Raw genomic sequence first — 16182 nt, forward strand, 5'->3', positions numbered from 1 at the left:
TTTGATTTGTCATGTATTGATCGTTAATTTGCTGAGATGTTTAGTTTCCCATTAGTTCCTTGAACACAGGGACTGATTTTATGTTTCCTTAGAACAGTGCTTTGCTTACAGCTGGCTTTTCTTTCCCTGATTTCTTCCCTTCCTCCTCCCCATTGTCTTCACATGTGATCTTTTACAGCCTACTTAAAAGGTTGATTGACTGGTAAGTCTTGTACCACAGAACAACTTTTCCATGAGTTACCAGGAAGAGAAGGGTTTGTGAGTATGTATATTTTTTTATAGTACAGATACAATAGGCAAAGTGATAGGGTAACTTGTCCAGAGTCCCATAGGCTCTGCATCTCTTCTTGCCTACACCCTGGTGGCTCAGATGGTAAAGAATTTGCCTGCAATGCGGGAAACCTGGGTTTGATCCCTGAGTCAGAAAGATCCACTGGAGAAGGAAATGGCAACCCATGCCAGTATTCTTGTGTGGAGAATTCTATGGACAGAGGCGCCTGGCAGGTTATAGTCCATGGGGTCACAAACAGTCTGACACGACTGAGCAACTAACACCCACACATTGTATCAGCTACCTAATAAAAGTATAGAATTCTAAAGACTGCAAAGGGCTCCTACATTTGCATTATGGCTACTTGTAGTTTCTTCACAGCAGTATCAAGAATTGTCTTCCATTTCAGGATTTCCAATTTTGAGGAAGGAGGCTGTAGGACCCAACCTTAAAAAAAAGACACACATATTAACACAAAAGGGATATTTCAAAATATATACTAAGTCAGTACTCACTGGGTAGACCCTATCCAGTCATCAGTCTACCGAAGTCTACCTGGTTAAAAAAAAAAAAAACAAACCCAAATCCATTTATATTAAAGCACAAATAATTATCAGCTTAAGAATTATTTTTCCTATAGGAGGATTTACACTGAAGGGATCATATCTTTAACCCCTATGATGACATCTAAAGTATTAGAGGCCTTTCAAGAATGCCTTCACATCCTGTGATTTTAGCATCCTCAGGATAGAATCCCATCTATTGGAGAGAACATTTTATAGGCAGTCAATAGACTTGGGTTCAGGTTCCTGATTCTCCTACTGACTAGTTTGGGTACTCAACATCTCTGGGCTTCAGTTTTCTCATCAGTAAAATGGGGGAGCTGAATGAGATGATTTCCAAGACCTCTTAGCTCTATAGTTCTTCCTTTATAAAAAACTCTACCCTGGTAATGAACATATGGAAGGATCCACCAACAGCTTCAAGGAACTTAAGGGAAGAGGAAAACCTGCTATTTCTTTATTCCAAGTCTAATGCATTAAATAAACCAGTGAATTACATATAGAAGAAAATTTGGAAAATAAAGAGTGGCATGGGGAAGGATATGTTTATCTTACCCCACAAGCACTGTTACCATTTTGGTGTGGCTCCTTCCAGATTTTTTCCCCTATGCATAGGTGCTTTAAAGCATTATTTTGTAATGAGAATGTCTACTGTTTACTCTGTCTCCAGATCTTTTGCCTTAGTCATGAGCTCTTTATTTTAGCCATAACTCCAGGTGAAACTTTGAATCAGAGCTTTCTGGCTCCTTCCCACTTTGTTCACCTCTAATCCCCACCTTAACACAAGATTAAGGACAGGCTTAACCTTCTCTTCCCAAATTATGGAACTACTTGACTTCCCTTTCTTTGAGGCATCATGCCACCCCCATCCCATGCAGCTCAAGTTGGGCTGACAATGACAGTTCTTTACTGTAAATTACATGTAATTCACATGAGCCAAAGACCCAGGTTTGACCAACAGTATTACTCCAATTCCGAGGCAACCATCATTGGGCCATTAGGTGGGTACCTAACTGAAGTAGAGCTCATCAGAGTCACTGCCTTGACAAATCAGAGTCAATCCCGATATCTTGAGATTATCTGGACATTGGAGGAGAAGAAGCACTTTCTTCCTAGTCAGGGAACATGTGAATTTAGGGCTGGGGGTGACATCTTCTTTACTGTATGAAATGAGTCTAACTGTAGAATTCAGCCAGAGTTGGAAGGAGAGTCCCTGAAGCATGGACTCCAACACCCTTGTTACCCAAGCTGATTTCTCAGAAATCAGTTCCCAGGGTACTAGAGTGGAGAAACCAGAGGTGGGTGGATTAGAGGGGGATGCCTTTGAAAAGTTTGACTTGGAATCCATAAACTTAAATGTCTGACTCTTATTGGGGTTATACCAAGAGGATGGCTGGGAGAAAGTTTCCAAATTCAGGGAATGGAAGTGATTCTCACTCTGGTTGCTCACTGGATGGATAAGGGGATCTTACCATTTTCTAAACAGATCTTGGATGTCAGTGAGAAGTGGGTGACAACAGGTAAACTGCTATCCTGGGAGATCTGGGAACACTGCTGTTGGTCGACAAGAGCTAGGAAAGAAGGAAGCAGGAGGAATGTGAGCAGGGAGAGGGGAAGGAAGAGAAAAAGAAAGCATTTTGCCAGATCATCATCAACAGAAAATCCAATTGTCAATATTTTAATATTCTTACCAGGGAATTAAAATTTTCCATAAGCACCCACAATTACCCATAAAATATTTTCATTAGTTCTGGAGTCAGTCTTTCAAACTGAAAATTCCAGACTTCCCTGGCAGTCCAGTGTTTAAGATCTGCCTGCCAATGAAGGGGACATGGGTTCAATCCCTGGTTGGGGAAGATCCCACATGCTGCAAAGCAACTAAGCCCAGGCACCACAACTACTAAGTCCCTGCTACAACAAGAGAAGCCCCTAATCACGGCAACTAGTGAAAGCCCACGTGCAGCAACAAAGACCAGCAGAGCCAAAGCTAAATAAATAAATCAATTAAAAAATTTTAATGAGCATAGATTTATTCTCAAAAAAAAAAAATAGAAATTTCCTCTGCATAATTTCTTAATTTATTAGGGGACTGTGTTTATGCTTTCAAGAATTGCCTTTTCACATTAGAACTACTGAGAAAAGATTCATGTTTTATTTTAATTTCTTCTTTTAGTAACTGGATAACAGCAGCCTTTTGTTGGTTAAAAAAAAAGGCATGCTCAACAATGGTAATTATTAGAGAAATGCAGATCAAATCTAGTGAGGTACCACCTCACACTGGTCAGAATGATCATTATTAAAAAGTCCACAAACATATGCTTAGAGGTGGTGTCAGAGAAGGCAATGGCACCCCACTCCAGTACTCTTGCCTGGAAAATCCCATGGACAGAGGAGCCTGGTGGGCTACAGTCCATGCGGTCGCTAAGAGTCAGACACGACTCAGCAACTTCACTTTCACTTTTCACTTTCATGCATTGGAGGAGGAAATGGCAACCCACTCCAGTGTTCTTGCCTGGAGAATCCCAGGGACGGGGGAGCCTGGTGGGCTGCCATCTATGGGGTCGCACAGAGTCGGACACGACTGAAGCGACTTAGCAGCAGCAGCAGAGGTGTGGAGAAAAGGAAACTCTCCTGCAGACTGGTAGAAAAGTAAATTGCTGCAGCCAATATGGAAGTTGGTAGAAAAGTAAATTGCTGCAGCCAATAAGGAAGTTCCTTAAAAAACTGAAAAAAAAAAAAAAAGCCAAACCCTGAAAATAGAGTTGCCATATGAGACAACAATCCCACTCCCAGGCATACATCCAGAGAAAAGTATAATTTGAAAAGATACATGCACCCCTATGTTCATAGTAGCACTATTACAATAGCCAAACATAGAAAAAACCTAAATGTCCATTGACAGATGAATGGATAAAGAAGAGGTGTATATATACACAATGAAATACTACTCAGCCATAAAAAGAATGAAATGATGTCATCTACAGCAACGTAGATGGACTGAGATTATCATACTAGGTGAAGTAAGTCAGAAACAGAAAGACAAATACCAAATGGTATCACTTATATGTGGAATCTAAAATATGACACAAATGAACTTATTATGAAACAAAAACAGACTCACAGACATAGAAAACAAACTTATGGTTACTACAAGGGGAAAGGAGGTGGGAGAGGGATAAACTAAGAGTTTGGGATCAGCAGATTCAAACTACTATATATATGATAGACCAATAAAAAGTACCATCATACTGTATGGCGCTTGGAACTATATTTAATATCCTGTAATGAACCATATGGGGTGTATAACTGAATCATTCTGCTGTACACCAGAAACTAACACAACGCTGTAAATCAACTATACTTCAATTTTAAAAAAAGGCTACAAGGACACAAAGCCTTTCAGTATCATTACGTTTTGGGCTAAAATACACATCTAAGACAATAAATTTATTAATCTATGAAGTGTAATGAATTCATCCCACAGAGAAAACATATACATTTTAAAAGCTGTCTAAATACAAAGCACAGAAGAACTGATGCTTTTGAACTGTGGTGTTGGAGAAGACTCTTGAGAGTCCCTTGGACTGCAAGGAGATCCAACCAGTCCATCCTAAAAGAAATCAGTCCCGGGTGTTCATTGGAAGGCCTGATGCTAAAGCTGAAACTCCAATACTTTGGCCACCTGATGCAAAGAGCTGACTCATCGGAAAGGACCCTGACGCTGGGAAAGATTGAGGGCCGGAAGAGAAGGGGACGACAGAGGATGAGATGGTTGGATGGCATCACTGACTCAATGGACATGAGTCTGGGTAAACTGCAGGAGTTGATGATGGACAGGGAGGCCTGGAGTGTTGTGGTTCATGGGGTGGAAAAGAGTCAGACATGACTGAGCGACTGAACTGAACTGAACTAAATACAAAATTTGGTTATATTTTGAAAAGAAAGCAAAACTCATGGGAGCTTCTTAAATTTTATATGTAAATTAGGAGGTTTGTAAGTCCAGGATCCCATCACAAAGAGGCTGTATCAGATGCAGAAATAAATAAGATGAGAAAATCACAATGATAAAAAAAAGCAAAAGAAATAAGGCTATAGGTAAGAAATTGCACAATAACCATGAGTTACATCTATTGAGCACTAGGCTAAGTACATTAAAATCATTATATTATATAATTCTCTCAACAAAGTTATACCATTAATTCCTCTCCCTCTCATTTTATAATGAGGAAATCAAATAAGTCTAGGATAAGGCCTGAAAGACTCAAAGAGAGTCTTCTCCTTGCAGTCTCTTGGACTGCAAGGAGATCCAACCAGTCAATCTTAAAAGAAATCAGCCCTGAATATTCATTGGAAGGACTATTGCTGAAGCTCCAATACTTTGACCACCTGATGGGAAAGAGCTGACTTACTGGAAAAGACCCTGAACCTGGAAGATTGAAGGCAAAAAGAGAAGGGGGTGGCAGAGGAAGAGATGGTTAGATAGTATCACTGACTCAACAAACATGAATTTGAGCAAACTCTGAGAGATAGTGGAGGACAGAGGAGTCTGGCATGTTGCAGCCCATGAGGTTGCAAAGTCAGACATGACTTAGCAATTGAACGACAATCCTGAGAGCAAAAGTGTAACCTCTACAGCTAGGTTACTTCTCTACTTCAAAGGGGTTGTTGTAGGGATAGCTACAACTACTATTTAGTCTTATTGTCAAATCATTATCATTATTATGATAGAAGAATGGGAGTTAGGGCTAAAGTAGTATAAAGAACAATATACTGGGAGTCAGAAGACCAGGGTTGGGGGTCACAGATCTATCAGAAATTGTGTGACTCTGGGCAAGTTACTCAGCCCTTAGTGAAACAGAAACCCTATCAGCTATCCCAAAGGAATATCAGGACAACTAAATTAGACAATGGTTAGAAAGTTCCCTATGATCTGTTGTTGTTGAGTCACTAAGTCATGTCTGGCTCTTTGCCACTCCATGGATTGCAGCATGCCAGGTTTCCCTGTCCTTCACTATCTCCTGGAGTTTGCTCAAACTCATATCCATTGAGTCAATGATGCCATCCAATCATCTCATCCTCTGTAGTCCCCTTCTTCTGCCCTCAATCTTTCCCAGCATCAGGGTCTTTTCCAATGAATCAGCTATTCACATCTGGGAGCTAAAGTATTGGAGCTTCAGCATCAGTCCTTCCAATGAATATTCAGGGTTGATTTTCCTTAGGATTAACTGGTTGAATCTCCTTGCAGTTCAAGGGACACTCAAGAGTCTTCTCCAGCACCACAATTTGAAAGCAGCAATTCTTTGGTGCACAGCCTTCTTGATGGTCCAACTCTCACATCTGTGTGTGACTACTGGAAAAACCATAGCTTTGACTGTACAGACCTGTGTCAGCAAAGTGATATCTTTGCTTTTTAATACGCTTTCTAGGTTCACCATAGCTTTTCTTCCAAGGAGCTAGCATCTTTTAATTTCATGGCTGCAGTCATCATCCACTGTGATTTTGGAGCCCAAAATAGTAAAGTCTGTCACTGTTTCCTTTTCTTCCCCCATCTATTTGCCCTGAAGTGATGGGACTGGATGCCATGATCTTCATTTTTTGAATGTTGAGTTTTAAGCCAGGTTTTTGACTCTCTTCTTTCACCTTCATCAAGAGGCTCTTTAATTCTTCTTCCCTGGTGGTCTCATCTGTCTATCTGAAGTTATTGATATATTTTCTGGCAATTTTGATTCCAGCTTGAGCCTCATCTAGCCTGGCATTTCACATGATGTAGTCTGCATATAAGTTAAATAAGCAGGGTGACACTATACAGCCTTGACATACTCCTTTCCCAATTTTGAATGAGTTCTTTGCTCCATGTTCAGTACTAACTGTTGCTTCTTGACCTGCATACAGGTTTCTCAGGAGGCAGGTAAGGTGGTCTGGTATTCCCATCTCTTTAAGAATTTTCCACAGCTTGTTGTGATCCACATGGTCAAAGGCTTTAGCATAGTCAATGAAGCAGAAGTAGATGTTTTTCTGGAATTCCCTTGCTTTTTCTATGATCCAAGAGATGTTGGCAATTTCTATGATCTGTAAAATGCTATAAACTAATATGATTTTTATTTTTTTTAAATAGCTCTTTTTGCTACATCTAAATCTACTTATATATATTCAACACAATAGAGGGTGAAATGGGAACTATTAAGGTTCTAAACATAAAGTTTCAGTCTAGTAGGAGTCAGAACAGGGTCTACCAATACTCTTCACTGTACAGTGCTAACCTCTGATGAAGATGTTCATCCTTTTTGAATTGCATGACTATGCTAGTTATTCATATTTCCCTATCAAGCTTTCTGAAATTTTTATCAGCAATGACTTCAGATCCCTAAGCTTCTTTAAAAAAAACATTTCTAGGCTTGCAAATGTTTCAGCATCTGAGAATAGCATCAATTTCTTGGATATAAAATAGTAAACTTCATTTTAGCTGTGAAAACCATGGAGACTAAGAGTAAGTGGTGGGATGAAGCAACATTCTGAGAGAGGTGAGTGGTACCTCAGAAGTGAAGGAAGAAGGCAGCAGGACTGATCTCTCTGTTAGGCACGCAACCCTTCCAGGAACCTAGAAAATGTGTTAATTTTAATTTCTTCTCAAACAGAGAAAACCTGAATATGACAACAATGAATATACAAGTGTAACGGAATTATATTTGTCTTCATAACAATACAGTCATAAGAAGTTATTTTTAGTAACTTTATGGAGGTAGGGACTCACGAAGGCAAAAGTGCCCAGAACCCACAAAAGTCATAATGTAGTCTAGGGAGTGAGGGAACATAAGCGCTTCTTCTTCAGTGGGGAAAGAAATGGGCTGTGGAAACAGCACTGACCCAAGTGCCTTTAAAACGGGCCAGTTTGTGCTATTTCACATATATATCACATTACCACAGGTTCCTAATTCTAGGCTTACAGAGTCAAGTTTTTACTCACCTCTGAAATTAATTAAATGCTCTTTATGACCTTGGATACACCCGTCCTTCCACTCAATTCCTTTTATTTACCCCCTTATAAAAAGTAAAGCTTAATTATCCACATTGACTTGGTTATCCCTTTTTCCCACTGTGATAGAATATACATAACGAAATTACCATTTTTAACCAGTAAAATATTTTATTGTGGTTGAATATGCATAACTTAAAATTGATCACTTTACCAGGTTTTAAGTGTACAGTTCTGTAGCATTAAGTTCATTCACATTACTGTACAACCATCATCACCATCGAGCTTCAGAAATTTTTCATCATCCTTAACTAAACTCTGTACCCATTAACCTTAAACTCCCTAATTACCCACCCCCCGCCCCCACTTCCCAGTCCCTGGCAACCACCATCCTACATTCTGTCTCTATGTATCTGACTACTCGAGGTACCTCATACTCTGTTTGTTGTTTACAGAGTACACTATATTTGTTGTTTTGTTTCCAGATTAAAATGCCTTCAAGGTTCATCCATGCTGTACCATGTATCAGAATTTCACCCCTTTTCAAGGTTAAATGATATCCCACTGTATATACATACCACATTTTGTTTATCTCTTCATCTGTTGATGGACATTTGGGCTGTTTCCACATTTTGGTTACTATGAATAGTGCTGCTCTGAGCAATGGTTGTACACAAACCTGTTTGAGTTCCCACTTACGATCACTTCCAGTTGAAGATAACCTTATCCTAGGCCTCAAATATTTTTAAAAACAATTTTTCAAACACAATGTCTGGCAGAAAATAAAAAATAATCATATTCACAGGGAGTCAAGAGAACATGAATGAGAACCAGCAGAAACAAAAGCAGAACCCAGAAATAGATTTAAATACCTACGCCCATTCGACTTTTGACAAAGATGCAAAAGCAACTCAAAGGAGGAAAGACAGTATTTTCAACAAATAAGCTGAAGCAACTGGAGATCCATAACCCAGAAAATGAACCTCAAGTTGGTCTAAGATGTATACAAAAGTTAACCTAAAATGGGTAATGGGTTTAAATATAAAACGTAAAGTTATAAAACTTTTAGGAAAAAAAAAAGAGAAAAACTTCAGGATCTAGGGCAAGGCAAAGAGTTCACAGTCTTGATACCAAAGGCACTATTTATTAAAAAACTGATACATTTTATGTCTTCAACATTTAAAACTTTTTCTCTGCAAAAGACCCAAGTAAAAGAATGAGGAGACACTGGGAAAAATATTTGTATAGCACGTATATAACAAAGGACCAATATCAGAATATATAAAGAATTCGCAAAACTCAACAGTAAAAAATATATATTATCCAATTAGAAAATCAGTTAAAGACATGAAAGACATTTCACTGAAGAGGACATACAGACGGCAAACATTCAGCATCATTAGCCATGAGAGAAATGCAAATGAAAACCCCAATGAGATGTCACTACACATCGCCAAGAATGGCTATTATAAAACACAGTTACAATATCCAAATACTGGTGAGAACGTGGAGGAAGGTGGCCACTCAAAACTGCTGGTAGAAATGTATTATAAAATGGCACAGCCATTCTAGAAAACAATCTGGCAGTTCCATATAGAAGGAAACATGCAAATACCTCATAGTCCAGCGTTGTACTTCTGGGCACTTATCAAAGAGAAATCAAAACTTATATTTACACAAAAATCTGTACACAAATGTTTGAGCAGCTTTCATAATATTCAAAAACTGGGGGAAAAAACCCCCACCCACTGAAGGAGGGAATGGTTAAACTGTGGGACATCCATACCATGGAATGCACACTGCCGAGCAATAAAAAGGGACAAACTACTGAGACACACAACCTAGATGAATCTCCAGAGAATTAAGTTGACAGGGCAGGAGGAGAAGGGGACGACAGAGGATGAGATGGCTGGATGGCATCACTGACTCGATGGACATGAGTTTGAGTGAACTCCGGGAGTTGGTGATGGAGAGGGAGGCCTCGTGTGCTGCGATTCATGGGGTCGCCAAGAGTAGGACACGACTGAGTGACTGAACTGAACTGAACTGAACTGAAGAAAGACAATCACCAAAAATTAAACGTTGTAGGATTTCATTTATACATTCTTAAGATGACAAATATACATAGGACTTCCCTGGTGGTACAGTGGAAAAGAATTTGCCTGCCAGTGCAGAGGACAAGGGTTTGATCCATGGATCTGGGAGATTCCATATGCCATGGAGTATCTAAGCCTATGCACCACAACTACTGAAGCCCATGTGCCTAGAGCCTGTGTTCAGCAGCAAGAGAATCCACTGCAATGAGAAGCCCGCCTACCTAACCAAAGAGTAGTCCCCACTCGCCACTAGAGAAAGCCCGCACATAGTGATGAAGACCCAGTGCAACAAATAAAAAAATAAACCAAAATACAGAAATGTAGAACACATTGGTGGTTGCCAGGGTTAAAGAGGGTGTGGGGACAGGAGGGATGTGGGTGGGATTACAGAAGGACAACATAAGTGATCCTTGCTGTGGTGGAATGTTTTGAAGCTTGACTGTGTTAATGTCCATATTCTGGTTGTGACGTTTTCCAAGATGTTGTCATATGGAGAAAATAAGTAAACAGTATATGGGATCCCTTTGTATTAATTCTTACACATGTGGGTCTATAATTTTCATAAAACAAAAAGTATAATTTTGAAGATTACATATGTGGCTAGCATCCTACTTTTGCTGGACTAAGCTGCTGTACGAGAATCTGTAGGATCTTCTGAGGTGGAGACTTAATATCACATGAATATGAAGCATAATAGATGCTTTATTTAACTGAAAGCAATTTAAATTTTTGTATCTTATCCCTGATCTTCACTAATAATGTATTAAAATGATTAATACAAACCAAATATCATTAATATAATGTTTTTTCAATATCTTACTTGCCATTTTCATTTTTATTTTTAAAACTGGAGGATTATTTATAAGTCTAACTAGTAACTTCTACTTACATGTTTTTACCACAGGTTTACTTGCTGCATCGTGATGGTCTTCTTTTACTTTCACCAGGCAGTTCCTCTTATGACATTCTTCTCTTGAGCAGCTGTTGATTTTGTATCCCTTTAAGTCGATCATAGTCATGATACTGGTATCATCTTTTAAGGCACTACATTTCTTCAACATAGGATTTTTGGTTGCATACTTATAAGCATCTGAAGTAAGATCGTGCCAACTGTAATCCACAAGATTTACAATTCCCACAGGGAAAGTAATGTTATACACAGCATATTTCTGTAATACCTCCTCAAGTTCATACAGTATTTCAGCAGCAGTGAGTTTGTATTCTTCAAACAGAGACTTTTGCAGTTGTAGTTTGGAAAATTTTAAATTAGTAGATAACATAGAAACACTAGATGTTTGTGAGACACCAAATGAGATGAACTCATCTTTCTCCCCGGATTCAGCTACTGTAGAAAGTTTTGCTTTCTCTAGTTCTTTAAATATACTCCTTGTAGGACTGTAAAAAACAAATATGAACTTTAAAGATATTTTATACTTTTTAATCTAGTAATTTGACTTCTAGAAATCCATCTTACGGTATAATAAAAAACTATAACATCTGTGCATAAAATGCTAACTACAGCATTATTTTTGATATTAGAAAAAAATGGAAAAGAATCAAAGGCCTTATAGAGATATAGTTAAGTAAATAATGCCATACTCATACAATAGGTCGGAGAAGGCAATGGCACCCCACTCCAGTACTCTTGCCTGGAAAATCCATGGACGGAAGAGCCTGGTAGGCTGTAGTCCATGGGGTCACAAAGAGTCGGACACGACTGAGCGACTTCACTTTCACTTTTCACTTTCATGCATTGAAGAAGGAAATGGCAACCCACTCCAGTGTTCTTGCCTGGAGAATCCCAGGGACGAGGGAGCCTTGTGGGCTGCCGTCTCTGGGTCGCACAGAGTCGGACATGACTGAAGCGACTTAGCAGCAGCAGCAGCATACAATAGGTAGCCATAAAAATTGTTTGGAAAATTGCTCTTAATAACTTCGGGAAATGTTTATATTATAATATTATATAAAAGTATACATAATTGCATATGTAGAAAGATCTCAAATGTATCATTTATGTATATATATATAATATATCTGGCATTAAAAGGACTAAGCAAATGCCGACCCAAAAGCAAACATTGTGAGATTATAGAAGTCAACTTTTATTTTCTCTTTTTATACTTTTCTACATGAACATTTATTATGTTTATACACAGAAGATAAAAACCAATATGTGTTTATTCAATTGTTTTATTATAAGATAAGACAGAGATCACTTCTTCCAGAAACCCTTCCCTGAATTTCTTAGTCTACATTTTCTGTGTTCCTGTAGCCTACTCTCCACACTCCTATTAGATGTTACTATAGTACGCTAAAATTCTAAAGTGGACAGCAAAAATAGACTCACAGAAGACTCGGCATTTCAGATATTGGAATTTTATAAGCCACAGTTTATAAAACAACTAGGCATACAACGTTTAAAACTTCCAAGTGGTCTTCCCCTTTTGGTAATAGCATCTGGGTAATCCAAATTACCCCACCCTGACTTTGGAAGACAACTAGAGGAGCTGAACAGAATACAAAAAAAAAAAATTCTTGTTAAAGGCAACGGAGAACTAACAAGATAGTGAAGGGCTACTATCAATACCCTGCTGCTGCTGCTGCTAAGTCACTTCAGTCGTGTCCAACTCTGTGCGACCCCATAGACGACAGCCCACCAGGCTCCCCCGTCCCTAGGATTCTCCAGGCAAGAACACTGGAGTGGGTTGCCATTTCCTTCTCCAATGCATGAAAGTGAAAAGTGAAAGTGAAGTCACTCAGTCATGTCCGACTCTTCATGACCCCATGGACTGCAGCCTACCAGGTTCCTCTGCCCATGGGATACCCTAGAGAGATGGAAATCCAAAGAGGAATTTGAGAGGCTTAGCAGCAGCAGCAGCTGCTGATCAGGGCTGATCAGGGCTTTTTATAGTTTTGTGGAGGCTAAGGGTTTTGGAGTCCAGGCTTTCCAATGGGAGGCTGCATCCTAGGAGTAAGAGTTGTCCCAAAAGTAGACCTAGACCAGCACATTCAAAGACAGCTTCAAATCACTGCATTCTCTGAAACTGAATTAAGGTACTCCTGGCTGTTTCTTCAAGCCTCTGACACAAACAAATGTAAATCTCCTTCAGAAAAAGATAATTTCATCTTAGCCCTCAAATTATTTTTAAAAACAATTTTTCTTTCTTTCTTTTTTTTTTTAAAGAGAGCTGAGGTATTTATTTATTTATTAAAAAAACCTTTTTATTTTGTAATGGGGTATAACCAATTAACTATGCTGTGATAGTTTCAGGTGAACAGCAAAGGGACTCAGTCATACACATACATATATCTGTTCTTTCCCAAACTCCCTTCTCATCCAGGTTGCCACATAACATTGAGCAAAGTTCCATGTGCTATATAGTAGGTCCTTGTTGGTTTTCATTTCAAATATAGTAGTGTGATATTTTGGTGACTCTTGCAATATTTAAAACTTTTTCATTATTATTATGTTTGTTATAGTGATCCATGATCTTTAATGTTACTACTGCAAAAAGATTAAAACTTGCTGAAGGCTCAGATGATGGTTAACATTTTTCAGCAATAAAGTATTTTTTAATTAAAGTGTGATGTGACCATTGGTTTTTAGACATGATGCTATTGTACACTTAATAGACTACAATTTAGTTTGATACAACTTTTATATGTACCGAGAAACCAAAAAATTTGTGTGACTCATTTTATTGTGATATTTGCTTTACTACTGTGGCTTGGAACCATGTAGTTTGGAACAACTGATGGAGTTTCACTTGAATACTGTCTTTATAAAATGGTCCACAGCGCAAAGGAGCCACTTGCATTTTTCTTCTAAATCGTAGTTCTATTAGCATAATTTGAAAAAAATGGCATAGGTTTTCTAGATAAGTGTTTAGCGTGAAATAAAAGGGAACATTGTTTTAAGATCAAAAGTATTTGATGTGGAAAAGAATTCTAAATGTGGGGAATTCCCTGGTGGTCCAGCGGTTACATCTTGGCATTTTCATTGTGGGAGCCTAGTTTAATCCCTGGTTGTGGAATTAAGATCCCTCAAGCTGCATGGCATGGCCAAAAAAACAAACAATAAAAGAATTCTAAATGTGGATCTTAAATTTTTTATCTCTGAGCACTGGTTATGTTATTACATTGATATTTAAAAGCTGGAAAGCCCATTTTTGAAAACAGTAAATATATTTTCATAGTAATAATTCATTAAAGCTTAAAAATTCATTAGAGCTTAAAAATCACTCTCATAAATATTATCTTGTCAATTTCTAATACTCACCCTATGAGTCAGCTAGTGTGTTATCCCTATTTTATGTTATTTTCTTTGTAAATCCTATATATATGCATTAGTGGTAAATTTATCTATCGCTCAAATAAAATGATAGAGATTGGATAAAGACAAATGTCATATGATACTAGTTATGTGTGGAATCTAAAAAATGATACAAACTAACTTATTTACAAAACAGAAATAGATTCACAGACTTAGAAAGCAAACTTATGGTTACCAAGGGGAAGTGGGGGAGGAATAAACTAGGAGTTTGGGATTAAAATATATACACTACTATATATAAAATAAACAACAAAGACCCTACTGTATAGCACAGGGAACTATATTCAATATCTTGTAACACTTTGTAATGGGAAAGAATCTGACAAAGGAAATACCTATAACTGAATCACTTTGCTGTTTACTGTGAAACACTGTAAATCAACTATATTTCAATTTAAAATAAATAAATAAAATGATAGAGACGGTACTTATTACAGTAATTATAGTAACACCTATCATTTATTAATGCCCTGGTGGTCCAGTAGCTAAGACTGTGCTCCCAATGCAGGGGGCCCAGGTTAATCAATTTTATCACATGTAAAATGATGCCAATAATTATAGCTCCTTCATAGGGTTGTTAAGAAATTTAATGTACATTTGAAAAAAATAATCTTTATATGTTTGGTTTACTTTTCAGACAAAAGCTCAAATAATGGACTGTTGAGTTCAAAACGAGGTTAAACAATCCTTTGTTTTTCCTTTGATGTGGACCTCTTCAAAGTCTCCACTGAATTCACCACAATATCACCTCTACTCCATGCCCTGGCCCCTAGGCTGTGAGGCACGTGGGATCCCAGCTCCCTGACCAGGGATTGAACCCACACCCTCTGCACTGGAAGACAAAGTCTCAACCACTGGACCAACAGGGAGGCCCCCGGATTTAATAATCTTGACAAGAGATAGTCAACAATAAAGCGGATGGGACCTGGCCCAGTCTTAAAGTAGCCCCGCTTCTCCAGGTACAGCACATGTGAAGAAACCATTCAGCAAAATTCAACAGGCACAGTTCTAGGTGCTGAAAAGACAGGGTGAAGAGGACTGACCTCTGCCCTAATGGACCTTACATTCTAGTTGGAGAAGGAGAGGAAGGAAAGAATGAAGGGAGGAAGAGAGGAAATAGAAAGGAAATTACAGGTAGTGGTAACTAATGATAAAATTAAAACAGAGCAGTATAAAAGAGTGATGATGGGGTATGTGTGTTTGGCTCCTTTGAATTGGGAGGTCAGGGATATCTTTTCAGAGGAGGTGACATTCAGGTTGAGATTCCGACGATGATGAGGAAGAGTCAACCATAAAATTATATGGAAGAAAAACATCTGAAGCAGAGTGCATAGCAAATGTAGAGAATTTAATTTAGGGATGGCTTGATTGTTAAATGAATTCATAGCACATAACAGCTGGGGCATAGTAGGTGTCATGGAGTGGTATGTGAGGTGGTCAGAGGACAAGTAGGAAAGGAAATCACAGAAAGGCCTGCAGTTCATGATAAGAAGTGTGGATTTTATTCTTGGTGCAATGGCTGCAGTAGGAAAACCAGTAGAAGAAAGAGGGTGTTACCAATCAGAGCTGACAGAAGCAAAACTTAAGCCATGCCCTGAGAAGACATCAAATGAGAAAGCTGGGCAGCCAATAAACCTCTGAAGCTTTATATAAATAGACCTACTTAATGCTTACATGACAATCTGATTTCATCCACTGAGTGTCAATTATAAGACCAATCGTGGATGAAAACTGACCAAGTTATGCTGAACTGCATTTAAGCAGAAAGAGTTGAAAATGAAGAGACAACAGACTTCTAAAAAGAGCAGCAACTTGCTGGGGTCTTGAGAAAAGTTATAGCAGGCTCAAAAAACCCCAGACCAGATTAATATTTCTGGGGCTTTTCAACCCTGGTATTACTGACATCTTTGACCAGATGATTCTGTTGTTGGCTGTTATGTGCATTG

General features: G+C 38.5%; 1 protein-coding gene across 2 annotated transcripts in view; it reads right to left on the bottom strand.

Moving 5' to 3' along the window:
- LOC112446660 (uncharacterized) overlaps positions 1 to 16182 on the bottom strand; it is a 136320-nt gene that overhangs the window by 107906 nt on the left and 12232 nt on the right. For both annotated transcript variants that reach the window (XM_059886844.1, XM_059886843.1), the window contains exons 4-6: positions 10793 to 11298; positions 2307 to 2405; positions 619 to 718 (exon numbers count right to left, since the gene is read on the bottom strand). In XM_059886844.1, coding sequence (XP_059742827.1) covers positions 619 to 718; positions 2307 to 2405; positions 10793 to 11298 — 705 coding nt within the window. The remainder of the gene's footprint in view (positions 1 to 618; positions 719 to 2306; positions 2406 to 10792; positions 11299 to 16182) is intronic.

The sequence above is a fragment of the Bos taurus genome, chromosome 5 (assembly GCF_002263795.3).
Source record: "Bos taurus isolate L1 Dominette 01449 registration number 42190680 breed Hereford chromosome 5, ARS-UCD2.0, whole genome shotgun sequence".
NCBI classification, from domain to species: Eukaryota; Metazoa; Chordata; class Mammalia; order Artiodactyla; family Bovidae; genus Bos; species Bos taurus.